We start from the raw sequence: 22,501 nt of genomic DNA on the forward strand, positions 1-22,501 counted from the left end.
TAAACACCGATTGAAATTCTTTTACTGTTATGTAATAACAGGTAAGTTATTTCTCTGAGTATTTATTTCCTCATTTGCAAAATGAGAACAGTAATAACTTGAAATACACCATAAAATTATGAGCCTCAAATGAGATTACTTTACAAACGTTAAGTGCCATTATCTTCATTTCAAGTTAGAAACAGTATGGTATATAGATGAAGTATTAGGGTTGGAGTTAGGAAAACCTAGGTTCAATGCTGTCTCACAAATTATTAAGTCATATATAGATGATGAATTTCACTCTGATCAAAACACAGGTTCTTCCATACATCAACAAGTCTTCACTATCATATTTCTCTCAAATGAAACCTCTAGAATTCTTACTCAAGATTTCCCTACATTCAAGAAATGTGTTCTTTTCTCCAGTATGACCTTTATGATTTTAAATGAAGCTCATGGAGTAAAGGATTCTCTTGAAGCCAGTTTTTCCCTAGAGTAAACTTTCACTTATTTACTAAGATCAGAGCTCTTCCTGATGTCTTCTGCACTATTCATTATATCCATAGATTTTCTTTTCATTATGAATTTTTTAAAAATCATATTCATATACAGGGTTTGTAACCAATATAACAATTCTGATGCCAAATGAGATTTCCATTGTGACTAAAAGTTTTCCCCACAATCATTACATTTAAAGGCCTTCTTACATCTGTTACTTTCCTTGGAAATTTTTTTTCACTCTGCTTTCTAAACTGAATAAAGAATAAGCCTACCCTGAAGGCTTTCTCACATTTATCACATTTGTAAGGTGTCTTTCCATTATGGATTATTTGATGTTTATTAAGATTTTAAAAAGTACTAGCTGAAGTTTTTCAACATTCACTGTATGGTTTTTCATCAATGTGAATTTTATGATGCTGCATAAAAGATGAACGAGCACTGAAAGCTCTCCCACATTTATCACATTTGTAAGGCTTTTCCCCAGTATGAATTCTTTGATGTTTAGTAAGATTAGAGTTCTGGTTAAAGGTTTTTCCACATTTGTTACATTCATAAGGTTTCTCTCCAGTGTGAATTCTCTGATGCTTAGTAAGGTTGGAGTTCTGGTTGAAGCTTTTTCCACATTCATTACACTTATAAGGTTTTTCTCCTGTGTGAATTGTACAATGTTGTATAAATGATGATCGGGTACTAAAGGCTCTAACACATTCACTACATTCATATGGTTTCTCTCCAGTATGAATTCTCTGATGGCTAATTAGATGTGAGCTCTGACTGAAGGTTTTCCCACATTCATGACATTCATAGGGTTTTTCTACTGTGTGAATCCTCTGGTGTTTAATAAGATTAGAGCTTTGATTAAAGGCTTTCCCACATTCATTACATTTATAGGGTTTTTCTCCTGTGTGAATTCTCTGGTGTTTAATGAGGTTAGAGCTCTGCCTGAAAGCTTTCCCACATTCCTTACAGACATAGGGTTTTTCTCCTGTGTGAATTCTCTGATGATCAATAAGGTTAGAACTCTGACTGAAAGTTTTCCCACATTTATCACACTCATAAGGTTTTTCTCCATTGTGAATTTTCTGGCGTTCAATAAAGGTTGAACTCTCTCTGAATGCTTTCCCACATATGTCAGATTTACATGATTCCTCACTCATATTGATTCTCTGATATTTCATCAGGTTTAAATTCCGTTTGAAAGTTAAGTCACATGAAAATTCTTGAAGTCTTTCTCCTGTCGGAATGTTCTGGTGTCTAACAGGGTTTGAGCTCAAGCTGAAGCTTCCCTGAAATTCATTACATTTTTGGTTTCTCTGACACGTGGAAGTTTTTTTGCAGATCTTATTTGGTCTGAAATCCTCTTGGCAAAAGGATTTCTTCAGTATCCCAATGGCAAGATTTCCCTTATGTTTCTCTAACTCTTTCTCATAGTCCCAGGCTTCTCCAAAGTCAAATCCTTGGAAGACATTTCCCACAATTTTCTTGGACATCATTCCATGCAATTTCCTTTCTGTAGAAGGTTCCAATTTTTGAGGCAACTTCTCAGTGCTAGTTACATGAACTGAAATAAATATAAAATTCAGAGTTACCGGCTGCTTTTTGATTATCAAAGTAAACTATTGGGGCAAGGACAAGACAAAATTAAAGGATCTTTAATATAGTCTTGTTCCCTAACCTCACTGGTTATCCCTTTGTTTGTGCTTGAACTTATTCAAGAATTTCCTAAAATGTGGTATCCAGAACTAAAAATAATATTTCAGCTGTGATCTGACTAGGGGAAAGTTTAACAAAGAAAAAAATTATATAACTATTACTACTAAAAACATTTACAATAAAGTAGTTTTAGAAATTTAAAGAAGTTGTATCAAAAAATTCACAGAGGTGAAGTGAATAAAGAAGACAATAGGCAAATGAACTACTTCATAATAATGACAAAAGAGAATTTTTATTGCTTCCATAATCCTCTTATATGTGAATTGCATGCAGATTTCAGAAAAACTTAGAAAGACTTAGATGAACTGATGGTAAGTGAAGTGAAATTAGTCTTTTAGCTATAAAATAATTTTTTCTATCAAGAAATGTTGCTTTGAATTTATTAGGAATGGGACTGGAAACATAGGGCCCACCTGACAACCAGAAGGTTTCTAACAAAAAATAATAAGGTTTATAAAGCATTTTTACAAAGAATATCTCACTTGAGGAAAAATATTATGAGGCAGGTATTGATATTATTATTCCCATTTTATAGACATATTTGGAAAGGTTGACTTTTATAGCTAAAAGACTAATTTCTTTCAAATAAACTCAGATTTGGGGCTCAGATATCAATGTGTTAACTTCAAAGCCTTTTCCTCTTTTGATTTTAAAGAAGTCACAATTTCAAAGGATATCTTTCATAGGATATCTCCCCAACGCTCCTCTTTTCTGAAATTCTCTACTACTGAAGAGAGTTCTATCATATTCCTTATTATTCAAGTTTACTACCACCTCATTATGATCCTTGACTACATTATGCAATGACCTTGCATAAATGAGTCAAATCTTATCATTTCTATTTATACATCTCTTGTTTATTTCTCTCTTCTCACACTGCCACCACACTTGTTCAGCCCTTCATCACTACATCACTGCAAAAATCATCTATTTACTCAAGTCTTTCCCCATTCCAATCCATCCTTAATACAGCTGTCAAAATGATTTTCCTAGTGAAGTCAATTCAAATCCAGTCTCAGACATTAACACTTCCTAGCGGTGTGACCCTGGAAAAGTCACTTAACCCTAACTGCCTCATACACACACACAAATGCAGTTTTAAAGCATAGTTCTATCATCTAAATAACATCTCAGTGGTTCCCTATTTAACTTCAAGATCAAATACAAAATTGTTTGGCATTTAATGCTCTTCAAAATCTGCCCCATTCCTACCCTTATGGGTTTTTTTGCCTTTCTCTGGTGGCTTGCTATGCCTGGAATGCTCTCCCTACTCACTTCTGCCTTTTGGAATCTCTGGCTTCCTTCAAGATTCAGCTCAAATGCCACCTTCTCCTAATCTTTTCCAGTCCCCTTCCTACCATTACCACCTCTCCTTCTAAAGCTATCTTCCATCTACTCTGCTTATCTTGTATATACCTATTTACATAACAACTGTGAAGGAGAATATTCCTTCTCTTTCTTCCTTACCTTCACTGTCTCTATAAATGTAATTACCCTCACCTAATATAATAATTAGCTCCCTTTAAGTCTAGGGGTAATATAATGGTTCCTCAGGTCCATGTGGACCTAATGCTTTAGGATAATGGTTAGCAAACTACAGCATACTAGTCAAACACAAATTAAGCATAATTTTTACTTAAAATAAATTTAACTTATTTATTTTATTTTAAAATATAAAAACCATGCTTACTTTATCAGCACAAAGGCTAGATTTGGCCTTCAGGCCAGAGTTTACAACCTCCAGCTATAAGGACTTTAAATTATTTAAACAAAAAGTTAGTGATCCAGCCATTCTGGAGAGCAATTTGGAATTGTGCCCAAAGGGCTATATAACTTTGCCTATCCTTTGATCCAGCAGTGTCACTATGGGTCTGAATCCCCACTAGATCATAAAAGAGGGGAAAGGACGACCCACATGTGCAAAAATGTTTGTAACAGCTCTTTCTGTGGTAGCAAAGAATTGGAAATTGAGTGGATACCCATCTAGTGGGAAATGGCTGAATAAGTTATGATTTATGAATGTAATGGAATGCCAAGAAACTGGTTTCAAAAAAACTTGGACTTACAGGAACTGATATCGAGTGAAGTGAGCAGGAGAACATCATGTACAATAATAGCAACATTGTTTGATTATCAACTATGATAACTAAGCTCTTCTCAGCAATACAGTGATCCAAGACAATTCTAATAGACCTGGGATGGAAAATGCCATCTGCATTCAGAAAGAGAACTATAGAGACTGAATGCAAATTGAAGCATACTATTTTCTGTTTGCTTTTTCTTTCACATTTTTTCCCCTTTTGTTCTGATTTTTCTTTTATAACATGGCTAATATGGAAGTACTTTAAAATAATTGTACATGTTTAACCTATATGAGATTGCTTACAATCTTGGAATGAAGGGAAGTAAGGGAGAGAGGGAGAAAAAAAATTGGAACTCAAATTATTATAAAAATGAATGCTGAAAACTATCTTGACATATGGAAAAAATAAAATACTATTGAAATTAAAAAATAAACAAAAAGTTTGGAGTAAAATCACAATCATTCAGAATGTCCAGTTAGGAAAATTCCTAACATTTAGGCAAAGCTTGATATTCTGTTTTAAATTTCCATTTATCTTTAGCTAGCCCTTGACTTCTTTGAAGTGGGAGCAAAATTTAGGTTTCTAAAAATATTTAGATAAAAAAGCTATTAGAATATGTTACAGTGTCTATTAAGAGACAGGTACCAGGAGAGGAAGTTAGGTAAAAAGCAGAGCTCAGGTGCCTTTAATCTGAGTTTTAAGCTCAGAAATGCTTGTAGAACTGATGATCCTTCTTGATCTTTCACTTCTCTACTGTGGCTCAGACTCTTTCTCCTTTTGCTTGTTATTCCTGTGCTGCCACTTTAGCTCCTGAGGTCCCCAATTCTTTTTTTCCCCAATGCCAAATTAGTTCTGTGTTTTTATATATACACCTGCTGAGTGTGGCCCAGTCCCTCAATCAATCCAACAGACTTCCTATCAAACCTAGAGAGACATGTCACATCTCAGACTGATTCAGTTAAAATGTATTTTCACTGGATAAAGGAGTAAAAAGGGTGGGGAGATTTAATGACCTTATCAATCAACAATCAACCCTCTCCAGATATGTGCCCTTCTCCATTTGTGAACTCCAAGGATAGGAAATGCTTCTACTTTTGTATTAGTAGACTTTAACATAGTATCTCACATACAACAAGTATGTAATAAATGCTTACTGATTGTTTAAGACATGAAATTCCATCCAACCCTTTCATTTATAAAAGGAAAACCTAAGTCCTGAAGAATTAAGAGATTTGTCTGAGGTCACAGAGCCAGTCAATGGCAGATTGGTGACTTGAATATAAGTCTCCTGATAGCCAGTACTGAGTCATATCCATGAGAGTGTGCTCCCTTTGTTTCTGTGTAGTCCAAAGAGACTTTTCCCTCCCATAGCATAAGGATATAGGGACCATCTGTCTCAGAGGGGTGTTGTTAAGATCAAATAAAATGACATACGATGAAAGCACTTTGAGAATTGTAAAGGCTTCTCTGGGCCTCCATTCTTCATTTTTAAGATAAGGGTACTGAAGGTATAGTGCCATGAATTTCCTTGAAATTCTAGGTCATTGAATTTATGATCTCTCTGAATAACAATAGAAGATATCATTCACTAACAATAAAAATAATAATTATAGCCAACAGTTATATAGCATTGTGCTAAACATTTTATCATTATCATCTCATTAATATTCATAACCCTGGGAAGCAGGAGCTATTATCCTCATTTTATAGATGAGAAAACTGAGGCACACAGACTTTAAGTGACTTGCCCAGAGCCATACAAATAGTAACTGTCTGAGCCAGATTTGAACTCTGGTCTTCCTGACCTCAGGCCCAGGGCTTAATCCACCAAGTCACCCAGCTGCTTCATGAAAGGGCAGGAAATTAAAAACATCAATTAGTGGCCTGCATAACACCAGTCATACCATTTTCCAGAGGACAGAAGAATGGCTGAGGCCCAAGAGCAGTAGGAGAGGGGACGAGGGAGCGAAAAATGATCAGCTGGAATCAGGAATAGGATCAAAAAGCTCAAGCTTAGAGTTACTAGCAAACTTCTTGATCCTTTCTATAACCACTAAGCAAATTTTTATATTGGTTTGCTTTTTTTTTTCTTTTTTAAGTAACTGAGTTCTCCTTAATTACTTATCTTTTAGCCTGATGGGTTAGGGGACCCAAAACCAGAAGGAGGGAGAGATTTTTGAGGACCCTAAAAAAGCAAGGGAAGGTATTAGAACCCATTTTCTCATGAGTAAATATGATTCATAACAACATCTCAGGTTTTTGGAGCATTTTAAAGTTTACAAAGCACTGACATCATTAGAGTCCTATGAGAGAAGTGTATAATCTGAGGTATACACTTAGCAGATTTGTTTTGAGGACTAAATGAGTGTAAGGAATCCTAATGAGTAAGGACTCTTCAATAAGTCTCAACCATGTCTTTTGTTTAAGTTTTTGGTGAGAACCTGAGAATGTGCTTGTAGTTATCTGATAGAATGCCAGGGAAGCACAAGAAGGGTTGGTCATCCTTCTGGTACCTTCATTAATGAGTATCCTTTATGGCAGGCCTGTGTTTACCTTGGAAACCCAGCCAATTCGCGGAGTAAACATAATCCTCCTAAAGGAATGAACAAATATTCTCCTTGGTGAGCCTCTTATGATGGAGCATCCTGTGCTTGGGAGGCAACTACGTCTCAAGAGTCCTGTATCAAATGAGAATACTTAGCATAGTGCCTTCTTTGTTCTCAGCTTATAAAAACCTCCTAGTGGAAAGGGACTTTGAGGATTTGGGCTGGGAAGTCTTGTTCAAACTTGCCTAGCAATAGCTCCTAGTCAAAACTCTGAATAGCTATGATCATGAGTCCTCAGCCAAGGAATTCAGATGTTGGTGCTTCCTTGGAGTAGTGATGATGTATGTTATTTGTTTGTTCTAGTGGCAACTTTGTTTATTGTATATTAGTTTTGTCAATGAGTTTCTTCTTCTCTTACGTCTTATTTAAATCAAAGTTCTCAGCAATAATAAATTTGTACCACCCTTTTTAAGACAATGCTTGTTGAAATGCAAAATCTGAACCCAGAATAATCTTACTATGAGAGGGGCTACTAAGTGCTCCATAAGCAGTCAAAAGCTATAAAGTGGCAACAATGTAATAGCTCCCCAAATACTGTAGGGATTCTAGGTTTTCTGAGATGAAAATAACAATCAGCAGAGGTAACCTTTGAGATCCATCTGACTTGTCTTTCCTTGAATAGAGTAATTCAGTCAAGGCAGGAATTATCATTTATTTACTTTAAACACAGCCCCTTGCAATTAAAAACAAAGGATGAGTTCTTATGTTCTTTATTCGCAGAACAAAGAGTTGGTGGATATTATAGGTAAATGATTCTTTCCCTTGTCTTTTCAGCTTAACTTAAGCCATGATTTAAAGCTAGATCTGTGCATTTTCTATATTTATCATGGTTCTCCAGTATTAACAAAGAAGGTCTCTATTGTTCTCTGAGACTCAGCACTCTGGACTAAATGTTTTTCAGCTTAATAGCTCAGATGCTCTATAAATATATGTACAATTACTGAAGGAAAAATCTTCACTTACTTACCTGAGCAGTTTTCACTAAAAATCTCTTTTCCCTTAGCTCTTGGCCTATCCAAGACCCACGGTTCTTCCCCTCGTTCCAGTAAGGAGATCACATCAGGTTTGGATACTGGAATTCCTGCTTATAAGGAAAGGAATGAGACCTGGTAAACATCTTGGGAACAAAGAACTATGCTAAATCCAGTTACATTCCCTCAATCTGTGAAGATTGATGAGAAAAATGCAATATCCAGAAAAGCCATGATAGGAAGGTCCTGAGAAAATCTGGGCACCATTTCAAGGGGTCTCAGGACTATTATTGTAAATGACAGTGAAGGATCAGATAGGTAGTGACCTAAGCAGAGGGAACAATTAGTTTATTTAACACTAGAATAGTAGGGAACTTAATCTCTAGGGATGTTAAATTATTAAAATTTGGGACTAGAACTAGCACTAATATGTAAAGGATGTATTATTTTGCTCTATATAAGAGAAAGCTGCTTAATAATTAGAAATGGCCAATTGGCTGCCTTGGCTTCATACGGTAGTGAGTTCCGCATTACCAGAGTTCTTCATCTGGGAGGCTGGATGAATGCTTGTAGTGAGTTTGGAAAAGGTTCCTTTTTAGCTATAAATTCAAATGGTCTCTGAATTACTTCCAACTCTGAGATTTTCTGATTCTATATCTGGGCACCAAGTTCAGGACTCAGGTTATTTATCACTTTCAGCTCTATACCAGGCATGGGGCTTAGGAAGAAGTAGGAAATTTGCCTTTTCTGAGTCCAGACATGAATGGGAATCTGATCCCTGAACCTGACTACATCCTTTAAATCACCATAAGTGTTCACAAAGCTGAGAAATTGAGATATGGGGTACTGGAGGCAAGGTCTTACCTAGTGAGACTATATTCCCATAATTCTCCAGCATCACATCCCTGTAGAGACCCCTTTGGGCAGGACCCATACAGCTCCACTCCTCCTGGGTAAGGTACACTGCCACATCCTCAAATATCATGTCTACCTGAAACAACAAGTTACTAATGTAGTTCCAAGAACAGCCCCACTAATAGGATGAGACAATGAGATCTGATGATTTGCCTGTATGTTTGCCACTATGGACGCTTGTGAGTATATGCATTCCAACATATCTAGGTATGAATCAAAATATGTGTGGGTATGTGCACAGGGGAAGCGGCATGTGCGCTATGGCAATGGTTATGTAGGCTCTTTTTTTTTTTTTTTTTTAAGGAGATTATACTATTTTTAGAGGAATGAGTTAAGACTATCTCCTTCAGCTCCACATTAGTGCTAACAATACACAGAGAAGAGCCCTCATATAGTGAAAAGTAATTTTCTAAAAGTCTCTCAAAGATATAGATTGAGCTTGTCTCCTGAAACCTTATTTGTTGGGGAGTAAGAACAGTGGACACAGAGGGAACTACCATCAGGTTTCAATCAATATGAAAACCCCTATCCTGATTCAGCACCAACTATTGGTGGGGGTTAGGGGTGAGGAGGTAGTCCCTTTGATAAAAAGTTCAAAGCCACATTAGGACAACTATGGAGTCTCAGGAGGGACAGCTCACCTTGGACCTTAATGGCCAGAATTTAGCTGTAATCACTAGTTCTCCTGATTCTCTTCAAAAGGATGTTTAGAAACTTGAGGAAAAGAAAACTCTGGAGGAAGACAATCAGATAATGTTAGGAACACAGGGAATAAAAACCATTGGGAGAAGAGATGTGAAACTAGTGCCTTAAATATACAATACTCCATGCTTTCAATCTACTGAAATGCATTTTTGGGGGTGGGTGGGTGGGAAATAACCTTTAGAAGCACTTCCAGATTTAAATCTCATGATCTTTTAATATCTTTAAGCTTTCTCAAGCTAAATTGCCAAGCATTCAAACTCTATTGCTATCTCTCCTTGGCCTTTTGGCTAAGATTAAATGTGGCACTCAAACTCCACTGCTGAAAGCAAAACTCTGATGGGTTGGCCTTGTTTGAATGCTAAAAGTACACTTGAATAAAAGACTATTTTAGGAGAACTCTCAAAGCAAGCCCTCACATGAAGGTCAAAAGCCTTACCAGGACACTCTCAAGATCTCTGGGAATTGATGGTATAACATAAGACGACCTCCTAGCAAAGGTCCACCTAGCATGGCACTCCCACATCAAAAAAGTTACTATGTATTATGAGCAAAGCACAATTGTAGTACCTCAAAAGAAATGAGATGCCCACATTAGAGACATCTCTATCCCAACTGTGCATATGGACTATTTGTGCCAGACCTATTGAAAGAGCTTTCCGAGTTTATATTGGTCTGATCAACCACAGCAGGACACACAATATACCTCGACTCTAACACAGTAATGACACTTGGTCCTCTTCAAAAATAAAAGATAAGAACCAACCAACCATAATAAAGTGCCACATAAAGTCTGAAGGGGAAAAGTTGTTAAGGATTGGGGAGGTTTTGTGAGGCCTTTCCAAGCTTAGTAGGCTTCATTCCTAATCCCTTTGGTTCCAAATAAATTGGACTTCCCTTTGCCTTCCCATAAGCCATTTCCCATGACTAGAATAATTTTCCTTCTCGCCTCCCTCTTAGAAACCCTGTTTTTTTCAGTTTAGCTCAAGAGCCACTTCCTATAAGAGGCCTTTCCAGCTCTCCCCCCAGCAGTTAGTAACTTCTCACTCCCTCACCCAAAACGACTGACTTTGTATTCTCCTTAAAATCCTTGAGAGCAAGAGCTTTTTCACTTCTACATCAGTATGGGAGACAGCACAAGGTAAGCACTAAATGCTTGCTGATTATTGTTGGAAGAATTTCTCACACAATGAAAAGTCAATTAACATTTTTATGTGGCTTACTATGTGACAAATTCTGTGCTGGGAAAACAAAAAAGCAGCAAGACAGTCCCTGCTCTCAAAAAGTTCACCATCTAATAAGGGAAACAAGCAAAGAGACTATAAATAACACTAAGATGGACTAAATAGGATATAACTAATAGATATGGAATGTCTTGTAATAGTAATGTACAGTACTTGGTCCAGAGTAAGGTATGAGAAAATTGAAAGAGGGCTAAGTTATGAAAGATGTTGGATATCAGAGGATTTTATGTTTGATCCTGGAGGTGATAGGGAGCCATTATAGTTTCAGCGAATGGTACAACTTTTCTCTTGAGAAAGATCATTTTGAAAACTGAGTGGAGGATGGACCAAGGTGGGGAAAGTCTTGTGGAAGGAAGACAAAACATCAAGCTATTGCAATGGACCACAGTTAAGCTGATGAGGGTCTCTACCAGGGTGATGGTAATGTCAGAGTAGAGAAGGGAGAGTATTCAAAAAATGTTACAAAAATAAAATCCACAGATCAAAGAACAGATTGTATAATAGATTAGAGAAAATAAGGAGTTAAGGATGAGACCTAAATTGTGAGCCTGGAAGACTGAGAGGATAATGATACCCTTAAAAGTTAAGGGAAAGTTTGGAAGAAGGGAGGGTTTAGAAGGAAAGATGAATTCAGTTTTGGACATATTGAATTTAAAACATTATGACACATTCAGTTTGAGATGCCATAAACAATTGGAAATGGTAGGAATGTATATCTGTGGACTAGATGCTCAAAATGCAAATACAAAAATAAACTTATTCCTGACCTCAACGTACTAATATTTTACTGGGACATAAAACAACTACAAAAAAAAAAAAAAAAAAAAAAAGGAATTTCAAAGAAGCAAGCAGGGAGGTGTGGAAAAAAAATTGGAACATGGAAGATAAAAGATTCAAGGGCAGGAAGGAATACATTACAGGGACAGGAAATAATCCATGTACATGAAAACAGGAGATAGAATACAAGTCAAGTTAACAAATATTTATTAGGTACCTACTATGTACCAGGTACTATGTTAAGTGTTGAGGATACAAATACAATTTTTTTTTTTTAAAGTCCCTACCCTCAAAGAGCTTACAATCTAAAGCAAAAAAAAAAAAAACAGTTCCTGCTCTCAAAGAGCTCACATAATTGAATGCAGTGATGAGGGAGAATCAATTTAGCTGATCTGGAGAATTATATGGAACAAAAAAGGGGAAAGCATTTGCTGGAGGCAGATTATGGGAGGTTTTTTAATAATCTTTGTGACAAGTTGAAGAATTTGTACTTTCTCCTAAAGACAACACAAAATCACCAGAGCAAGGAAATCTTTAATTCATACTTATAGTCACTCATTGAGCATTTATTAAGTATTTACTATAGAATAAAAATAAATCACAGAATTTTTGGGCGACTCTAATTGTTTTTCTCTTTCTCCCCTCTTTTGAAAAACAATTACCTTAAACATCAAGTAAAATGAACAATTTATATAGTGTAGAACAAAAGATTGTTTCAGAAACTGGGAATCTCTATTATGTAGCTCTTGCTTTTATTTCCAAGGTCTATTATAATTATAATTTATACTATACAGGTCATCAAGAAGCCTGAAACTGCACTAAGATTTGTGGAACATCTTGTAATACAATATAAATATATGTTTACTACATTTACATAACTATCACCTCCCCACCATTTCCTGGGTTGGAATCTTCAATTAAATTTGAATCTCCACACACATACCAGGCCTATCTTGTAACATGATACATAATATAATACATAATGCAACATATTATAAGGAAACATTTACATAAAAATAAATTCAACATGTAAGTTTCAAAGCTTGAACAGTTTTAATTTTAAGAAGTTTTTCATTACATCAAGTCCCAATTGGCCTCTTGGCAACCTCCATCTATTGCTTCCACGAGAACAAATCTAATACTGATGGGGGTAACTAAAAACCCAAGTCCTGGGGAGTTGAGCATGGAGAGAAGCATCAACAGAAGGGCCTGAATTTTACTGTCCAAGCTACTCCCGGAAGGAAGCAGGATGAAGTACAGACAGAATTTTCTCCTAAAATAGATCTTTTGTTTTTAAGTAGGCCTTTAGTTATCCTTAAGTGGATTTTTATTTCAATAGACCCTCCTTGAATTCCTGGCATGATCAAAATCTTCACAACCTCACAGTTAAGTATCCAACCTCAAGGTCAAGTTTGATGTCAAATCAGTTTATTTTTTCTCCTATAAAAAAAACCTACTTGTACCCTGATTCTTCCATAAAGTCCCATTTTGGCAATTAACTCAATGTCATCAAAACAGAATCTTTGCCTCTTGATTTGGAGATGGCCTAAGCTACTACAATGGCCAGAGATCCCAATATATTTTCAGGGTCCGAACACCAAAATTGGAAGACAGCTATTTAATGCCATCCCTCCTCCCTGCCTTGAGTGTTCTCTTATCAGCATAAAACTATACTAAGACTTTAGAGAATACCCTGGGTCTGGAATTTCTTTCAACCCATGGCCCGGCAGCTTACTCCCCCTTTTACAAACTGCTCTCTTAGCACCTTCCACTCATTGGTGCTGAGTTCTACTAGAGGCCCTTCAGCTTAGAGTTCAAGGGGCTTTTTCAGGGTTACCGTTCTACCAAAGCTCTTTCCCTATAAGATATAGCTTCTAGGGGAAACATAGTGATCCTGAAGCTCCCTGACCTTAGAGTGCTATTATCCTCTCTATCCGTCTATCAATGATTCTAAAATCTTCCAGGTTTAGGAGAGTCATGCAAACATTGCTGACTGTCATGTATAATCTGCTGGTCAGTGATAATCAAGTTTCAGAGCCAATAGTGAATAGATCATTCCTCAGTTCTAAGTCTGGGCCACAAAATCAATATATCAGGGACAAGAAGAACCGGGTCTCTCTAGTCTTTTTCTAGAAAAGTGTCTTCTTGCTTCTAGTTCTTTGCTAAATCCTTTTGGAACTCAGCTGGCTTCAACTGGCCTTACAACTACATTAAACCGTGCCCCTGGACTTGGAGATGGGTTCAAGCCAGAAAGTTCTTTTCAGACAGCGGTATACGATCCCAACCTCTTGGGGTCTTCTTCTAAACCTCAACAATACCTCCTTCCCCAATAAGTGAGCGCATTTTCGGCTTCTGGGGTTGACAAAGCAAAGGCATTACACAATTGCACCCCGATATCCGCAGGTCTCCAGGGGTAGGGGAAAGAGAGGGAAAAGGGAGCCTCCGCAGGCTGAGCCCGACTCACTCACCCACAGCTCCCGAGCAGCCCCCACAATCCAAGGCAGCGGATAGGAAGGGCTGCCCCTTCCGGCATCCACCCAATCCAGACAGGTTAAAGGAGCGCCAAGAGAGGACCACTCTAGGCTGCTTGGAGGCCTAGCGACCTCGGTGGTTACTCTTTTCACACCCTCCCCCCTCACGTCTCCATCCTCTCCCACCTCCAGCCTACAAGCGGCGCGCTTCTCCCTACCAAACGGGGACCCGGCGTGGGGGAGGGGAGAGCGGGGCGTGAAGGCCTATACCGCCTTTGGGTAGAAGCTCAAGGCGCCCGCAACTTAGCCGGCCGATTTGGAACCGTCAAATCGGCGTGTTCCTGCTCCCTCCCCCCTCCAGTTTGCCAGGATTTTCCGCACAAGTGACTCCGCCACCCACGGGCAGAATTCCCTCCTGGCCTTGGAGCTGTCCCCTCGGGCGTCGGGACCGGCCCTCCCGGGGAGCGGAAGCCTGGGGGCGGTACTTCCGGCCTCCGGGGTGGTTTGCAAGGGTCCGGTCTCCCCGGAGCCGAGGGTGAGTGCGGGCCCTGAGGGAGGGAAGAAGAGAGAAAGAGAAGGACTCGGAGAGGGCCCGGGGCTGAGGGATCGAGCTGCTGGAGGCCAGAGCGTCTTGTATTCGAATTCCGCCTCAGACTTTTAGAACCCGTGGCAGCGAGGGCAGGACTTTGGTCGGCTCGCGAGGTAGCTTGCCATTGAGGTCAGGGTCTCTTAATTTTCCTCTGGCAGAACGTAAGCCCTTTGAGGGTAGGGACGCCCTTTAAGCCGTGCTTTCAGTCACTCGGTATGTTTAAAGATGGGTGGGTTTTTGTGTAATCTGAATATATCTGTTCCAGGTTTTGGATTAGCACCTTCGCAAATTGCCCATTTACCTCGGTGAAGGAAGTTTCCACGCCTGAAGCTTCCCACACCTCACTCAAATTGCAGGCTGGAGCAAAAAAAGAAACGGGAAAAGGGCATTTCCTACAGGGTTGTTATGGGAGAAACGTTCGCAGCTTTACTTTGAACAAACGTGAATATTATTTGTAAATTACTATCGTGACAAAAATAACAAACGGTCCCGAACCTCAGATATCTCCCATCTGAGGTAAGAGATGGGTACCTCTTCAATAAAAGGTGGAGGTGGAGAGTATCGGCCACTGGGAAATCACCGAGGACCTTTCCAGGTAGCACTTGAATCTTGCGGGAAGCCTGGGATTCTGAGAAGTGGAGCTGAGGAGAAAGGCAGCACTTAACTGTGTCCAGGCGCTGTGTTAGGTACCGGGAATGTGAGATAAAGCGGAGCAGAAGACAGGTTGGAATGAAAAAGAAATGCATTTCAGTCATGGGGAACGGTTCTCGGGCATGGAAAATTGGGAAATGAAAAGAAGGACAATATGAAGAACAATAAAGCCAGTTTAGCTAAACTTAAATAAGTGAGTTTAGGGAGAGTAATGTATAGTAAGCCTAGAGAGATAGTTTTGGGTCATATTTTTAAGGGCTTTAAAGGGCAAAAAGAGAAATTCATTTTTAATGTCCTAGACACTATGAAGCCATAGTTTAGTATGGGGAATTAAAATAATGAGAAATGAAATGGTCTGACCATCTAACTTAACAGTTTGAACTGGAAAAGGACAAGGCAGGAGATGAAATATTATATATAGAACACATAAGCCAGTTTGACTAAACATAAGAATATGTTAAGGGGAGCTATGTAAAATAATTCAGGAAAGATAGGTTAGAGCCAAATTATGGACGTGTAATGCCATAGTGAGTAGTTTGTAGTTTTATAGACGGTCATAAAGCTCTAAACACTTATGTTTGCTCTATCACAGAGGTAGAAAAATCAGGAAAAAGCAGTGTTGAAAATTGAGAGAGTATAAAAGAAGACAATGTGATGAATAATATTAAAAATTCAGATTTAGGTCAAGAAGAACAAAGTCAGAAAAGGCATCCCGATTTTGCAATTAAGAGTGATGAGGTTTGAATGCCCTCAATCCCTTGTGGTCATTAGGTTAGTGGCAATAAGAGAGTAGTTAAAATATCCTTTAATCAACCACAGATTTAAAAGAGAAAGAATTCACTTATTCCCAAATTATTAATTGCAAAATGAAAGTTATTGTTGGACTGGGAAATGAATGTAAACTGTTTGCATTTTTGTTTTTCTTCCCGGGTTATTTTTACCTTCCGAATCCAATTCTCCCTGTGCAACAAGAAAACTGTTTGGTTCTGCACACATATATTGTATCTAGGATATACTATAACATTCAACATATATAGGACTGCTTGCCATCTAGGGGAGGGGGTGGAGGGAGGGAAAGGAAAAATCGGAACAGAAGTGAGTGCAAGGGATAATGTTGTAAAAAAATTACCCTGGCATGGGTTCTGTCAATAAAAAGTTATTATAATAAATAAAAATAAATTAATTAATTAAGAAAAAAAAAGTTATTGTTGGATAGAAATCAGTTTGCTAAGGGTCTGACTAATATAGTTGCAAAGACCTATTGGGAAAATTGAATTTTTACGCTGATAATGCTCAGCAGGCAAAAAGTGTCCTAGCAAGTTGCTTGGGCCTCTTTTGCTACTGCCCTTTTTAAGGAGTCTTGAGCAGGTGATTCTCAAACTTTCTCAGTATCTTTACGGTATTAACAACTATTGAAAATATGCCCAAAGAGTTTTTGTTTATATGGGTTACATAATAGATATTTTATCATAAATAGAAAAAAAACTAATTTTGAATTTGTAGACCCTCTGAAAGGATTTTAGAGACTCTCCAGGATTCACTGCACCACACTTTGAGAACCACTGGTCTTGAGGCTTCAAGAGCTGAGGTTCCCAGGCTTAGATTCTTATTATCAGTTTTCAACCCGGATCTCCTATTGGAATTAACAACACTTCAAAGGAGTGCTTTTTGACCAGGATTTCAAATTGAATCAAAGGCTCAAAGTGACAAAAATGTCCATATTTTTTGATCCAGAGAGCCCACTGCTGTTCATAAAACCCAAGTAGTGCAGTTATAAGGTCCCTTATACCCCCAAAATATTTACAGTAACAGTTTTTGTGATTAAAAAAAAAAACAACTAAAAGTTGAAGAGTGGCTAACAAATTGTGTTATGTAAATGTAATGGAATAGTATTGTGTAGAACAAAAAATAGAAGAAGGCAGGAAGAGAAGATATAAGGTGATGCAAAGTGAAGACTGGAAAACAATATATGCAAAGACTTCAATTTTGTAAAATAAAAAACGACGAAGGAATTGAAACTGATTGCTGTGAAATAGGAGGACCAAGGTTGGTCCTCCAAAGCATGTAAAAATGTACCTCCTTTCTTTGCAGAGACATGGAACTATAGATGTGAAACACTGTTTATAATGTTGGACTTGGTTGATGTGTCAGTTTTGTTGATCTTTTTTTCTTTTATTTTTTTGGAATGACTTTCCAGACAGGGATGAAAATAGGGATATTTTGAAAAACAAAAGTGATACAAAAACTATATATATATGGGACTAAAAGCCAGATTGCAAGGAGTTGAGAAGTGAGTGAGAGATGAGGAAATGAAGGCAATGAATGTGCAGTTTTTTGTACATTCCAAAAGAGAGAAAAAAATATCATAGTTTAAAGGGCTTGCAATTTCATATGACATTTTAAAAAAGTTATCCCTGGGGGGAAAAAAGTATTGCAGACTTTTCCCAATATTCCTTCCTTACAGCCTTTCTTTATAACAAAGAAAAACATTTAGGGAAAATTGACATAACCATTGTATCAAGTGATTTTTCTTTTTAAAGAATTCAGAGAAACATGGAAACATTTGTATGACTTGATCCAGAACAAACTAAGCAGAATCAAGAAAAAAAAAAGAGAAACTGAAACAACGTAAATGGGTTATGGGGGGATATTAAAAGAAAGTAAAACAACATAATTGAAAAAGAAAGGAATGTGTTAGAGAAGGGGTAATGAAATATATTTCCCTACCTTATAGCAGAGAGGAAGGGGACTAACCTAGTAAGGTTAGAATATTGCATACACGCAATATAATGGATATTTTTACTTAATTGTTTTGTCTTACAAGGAAGAGTTCAGTCTGGAGGGGAGGGGAATTGAAATGACTGATGTAAAGATAAAAGAAATAAATAAAATATATTTGATTTTAATAAATTGATTTTTTTAAAAAACAGGGAGACCTGGGCATATTTCTCAACAGCCAGAAAAGTACCAGTAGTAAATAGGGAGAGATTGAAGATTAAAGGGAAGGAGGTAATAATTGAAAGAGCAAAGTTCACATAGTGGGATCCAGGTACAACTAAAGGGCAAGCAAAAAGGACAAGTAACAAAGAGAAAAAAAGAATATTGAGGGATCTGAGGCACTGAATTAAGAGAAAGGGGTACTTATTTTGGTATTTCTGTTTTTTTAGTAAAGTTAGGAGTAAGAACCTCTCTTGAGAAAGAGGCTGAAAGAAGTGCCAGATATAAGAAAAGACAAGGTTCAGAGCAGCTGTGACTGGTGGTATGATTTGGAAGAATTAAAGGATTATTGTGCACCTGGGAGGATAAGATTAATGAGATTAAGATAATGTCTAGATTGTGCACCCACTCAATAGATTTCTGTGGCTTCTTCCACTGAGAAGAACATTCTGAGCAGGGAAAACCAAGGTAACCCAGGGTATGGACAGCAGTAGGACAGTGGGGCAAGAGACTCAAGATTAGAGTGCTATATAAATGTGAATTGTTATTTTTTAGAGTTCAGGTAGGTAATATAAGTATTATCCCATTTCATAGATGAGAAAAAATGCTTGAGAGAGGTTTAAGTGTCTTTCTGTAGCTAGGAAGTGTCTGACTCTGAATCTGAAGCCCAGATCTCTTCCAACTTAAAATTCCAACACTCTTTCTACTACAACAGGTTCACTATATGAAGTTATCTGCAAATCCCAAAGCACTATTTAAATATTTTGATTTTACTCTATCTGCATGACTTCCTAATGTCTTTCATTATACCTTTTTCATTTCTTGTGCCACAATATTCCATTAACTTTGGGTGTCAACTTAAACCATTCTACCATCATTGGCCACCTAGTTTTTCAGTTTGATATTTAAAAATGCTAATTTTGAAAATACAAATAGGACTCTTCCCATTCTTTGCCCTGTACCTCTCCCCCTTCACCACCACATCATACATTTTTAAAGAGAGTGGATCAGTCTTTGATCAAAATAAGAAATTTTCTGAATGAAATGTGAAGAAACCCCTAAGTTAACTTAATGAAGTTATAGTGTGTGGGCCACTGGCTAAAGATGACTAAAAGGCATGGTATTTGGCTGCCTGAGAATCAGCCATATCCTTAGTATCCTTTAAGGTGAATGTAACAGTTAGTTTATAGGAAAAGAAGATAAGAAAAAAAGCAAACAATGGAGGAGAAACTCAGTTGTTGCAGATACTCTTGACATTTTAACCTAAGCCTTTTCTGTATTGGAGGGGGTGAAGGGTGGTAAGGATTACAGCAGGAGTATAAGGCCATAAGGAGACTTTGGGTCTAGCAGGGAGCAGATCCAGCTGCAGGTTTGATTTTTGGTAACAAAGAACCAAGAATGGGTTGTCTGGAATGGAGATCTTGCTCAGAAGATTCCAGGCCTTATCCTAGGCTTCTGATAGGAATTCCAATGCCATTTGAGAGAGTATCCTATGCCAAGACGGCAGTTGAACCTGAAGCTGAATCCAATAGAGACTGTGGTAAGTTATCAGAGCCAAGCATTTAACCCAGGATCAAGAAGTGCAGTGGAACAGTTTATCCAATAAACTTAGGTCTAACAAGGTTGAACATTTCCTTGGTTAAATGTGTTCTCTTTATGTGTCTCTCCACTGTGAATTCTATGTTTGTCTACTTTTCCATCTTAAACTGTGTGTTTTTGTAGGCATATGCCCTGCTCATTTATGAGGATTATGTTTTGTTATTGCTATAGTTTTGACAAGTCAATAAATATTTGTGCTTTGAACTAATTGTGTCCTCTGAATGACTCAAAGTAAGATAAACATTTCAATGGGTGTGGGGGGTGGGATTGTGAGTTATAATTTTAGGAGTGTGGCCTCATGGAAAACCTTGAATCTGGAGGATTTGTTCCCTAAGGAGATGGAACTTACAAGTGCAAACTGGGGTAACGATAGAATATTAAATATCCTTGGGATATAGTTCCAATAATAAGATTATTGGGTCAAAGGGCATGAATAGCTTTTCAAATTCAAGTTCACATTGCTTTCAATTGTATCAATTCAAAATTTAATCAAAAGTGTAGTATGATGCCTGTTTTTCTATAGATCTCCCAACACTTGAGTTTTATCAATTTACTAAATGTAAGATAGTTATTTTACAATTCTAATTTGGATTCATTTAATAAAGAGTTTGGATTCATGACTTTGGTGATTTGTTTCTCCTTTTGAAAATTGCCATTTTATATCCTTTAATCTTTTTAAAGTGACTAAACATCACAAAGCTAGAATCATGAAGACCCTTAAGGATACAATTGCCATAGTGTGTGTGGGTGGTAATGAAGACCTACATTGACTTACATAGCAGTAGATGTAGAAAGGAAAAAGCAGATTTGTGTGTTGTTGCAGAAAGGTAATCAGTGGGACCTAGTTATATTCAAGGGAAAGGAAAATTCAAAGTAAAATTGTGAGCATAGTAGGATTATGTAACTGACTCCCAAAATCTTTTTTCCTATGCCTCATTTTGCTTCTGACCTCCAACTCACACATCTAACAACCCACATCAGACTTTAAAAACATCCCAATTCAAAAATTTTTTCTCCTTAAAACTATTGACATAATGTAATATCATTGACTCCCATCTCCTTCTGGATTATTTTCTCCTTAAAAGATGGGAGATCCCTAAATGAATTTATTCTTTTTTGATAATCTTTTTCTTAAACAGGAGTGAGAAAGGTTATTAAGAAAGATAGTATAGAAAGAGAAGGCCACAGATAGTTTCTTAATACCTACATTTAAAAAAATAAGATGAATCAGTAAAGGTAGCAGAGGAGTGGTTAGAAGCAAGATAATTAGTGTACCTTATCTTTAAGGAGAGTGTTTAAAAAAAGTTTCCTGAAAAAAATGGACAAACAATATAAAAAGCTGAGAAGGAGTAAAGACTGAGAACTGAAAAAGATGAATAGACTTAACACGTAGCAAAGGCCTGACCTTTAAGAGAATAATTTCAAGTAGAATGATAGGATTGGAATTCAGACTGTAGATTGTCTAAGAAACAAGGAAGTATAGGTATTGGGTGACTATACTTCTATACATTTAAAAGTACAATGAGAGATGGTAGCTTACCGTGAGAAGAGAGTAGAGCAGAAGCTTTTTAAATAATTCGATACTAGACCCTATTTTCAAGGACTCGGATAGGAGAGGATTACTGGAGCTAGAGTCGTAACCTTACTATTGGTTTCTGACTGAGGAATTGAATGCATTTGTCATTAATCAACTAACAACTTCCACCATTTGATACTTCAGTGTTCATGAAATAGATCCTGGCTTTTCAGAGACTATACTTGGAGCACATGCTGACAAGTTTCTTTTGAGACAGAAAGTCTTCAGTTATGAACCTATGGGCTATAGCTGCTTATCTAATTGGACAGAGTTCACGTATGTTGGCCCTTATCTTCCTAAACTGAACACCAATTTTTAAAATTAGTCTTGTTAGAGATTGTTAGTACATCAGCAAATTATTAATTTTTATGGGTTGTCTGGAATGGAGATCTTGCTCAGAAGATTCCAGGCCTTATCCTAGGCTTCTGATAGGTTTATGAATTCCTTCATATTATTATGAATTATTAAATTCATTATTAATTATTAAATTATTATTTATTTTTATTATTTATTATTTATATTTTTATTTTATATTTTATTGTATATTTATATATTATATTATTATTAATTATAATTATTTTTAAAAATTCCCAGCTCATTTCAAGGAAAAAGTAAACATAAGTCGAAGTCACTTTTCTAGGCTTTTCATTTTAATTTGCAAATAATCCCTAATGGAATATCAAATAATCAAACCTTTACTTTGGAAATACTAGATTAACCATGTTAATCACAATGTTGATGACTATTATTCAACTGAGGTATATTAAATCTAACAGCCAAAACCCAATCTTAACAAATGTAGATGACATAACAATATGCTATTCTACACAGATATTAACTGTATATTTATATTATTATGAAAAATTATAAATATGAAAACCTTATTTTTATTGTTAAGGATAATTATATTAAAATATTGATACTATTTTGTTATTCTGAAATAATTTATGATCATTAAAATTAAAATGAGGGGAGTATGGTAAGAAAAAGATGTTAAAAGAAACTAAATATGGCTAGAGAAATTGCATAAAATCATAAAGGCACAATAGTATTTCTTATTGCACAACAGCATTTTATTACATTCATATACCACTGCTTGTTCAGCCATTCCCCAATTGATGAGCATAATATTTTGCCGCCATGAAAATGGCTGCAATAGCCCTGTTTGTAGTGGCTAGAAACT

General features: G+C 36.9%; 2 protein-coding genes across 7 annotated transcripts in view; one reads left to right on the forward strand and one right to left on the reverse strand.

The window, feature by feature from the left end:
* LOC111719158 (zinc finger protein 501) lies at nt 1–14,209 on the reverse strand. 6 transcript variants are annotated; one of them, XM_031947464.1, is made up of 5 exons: nt 13,964–14,209; nt 9,414–9,504; nt 8,722–8,844; nt 7,854–7,970; nt 1–2,044 (listed from the first exon to the last, which is right to left on the reverse strand). In XM_031947464.1, the coding sequence occupies exons 3-5, from the start codon at nt 8,840–8,842 to the stop codon at nt 855–857; spliced, it is 1,428 nt and encodes a 475-aa protein (XP_031803324.1). In that variant the 5' UTR covers nt 8,843–8,844; nt 9,414–9,504; nt 13,964–14,209; the 3' UTR covers nt 1–854. The 6 variants fall into 6 exon arrangements, with proteins under 6 accessions (XP_031803324.1, XP_031803326.1, XP_031803322.1 ...); XM_031947466.1 differs by having other exon boundaries at nt 7,854–7,967; nt 8,722–8,848; XM_031947462.1 differs by having other exon boundaries at nt 8,722–8,848.
* LOC100917306 (zinc finger protein 345-like) overlaps nt 14,209–22,501 on the forward strand; it is a 21,311-nt gene continuing 13,018 nt past the window's right edge. Inside the window, exon 1 of the mRNA XM_023496600.2 lies at nt 14,209–14,501. The gene's annotated coding sequence lies outside the window, so the exon portion shown is untranslated. The remainder of the gene's footprint in view (nt 14,502–22,501) is intronic.

Source organism: Sarcophilus harrisii, chromosome 1 (genome assembly GCF_902635505.1).
Source record: "Sarcophilus harrisii chromosome 1, mSarHar1.11, whole genome shotgun sequence".
Classification (NCBI taxonomy): Eukaryota; Metazoa; Chordata; class Mammalia; order Dasyuromorphia; family Dasyuridae; genus Sarcophilus; species Sarcophilus harrisii.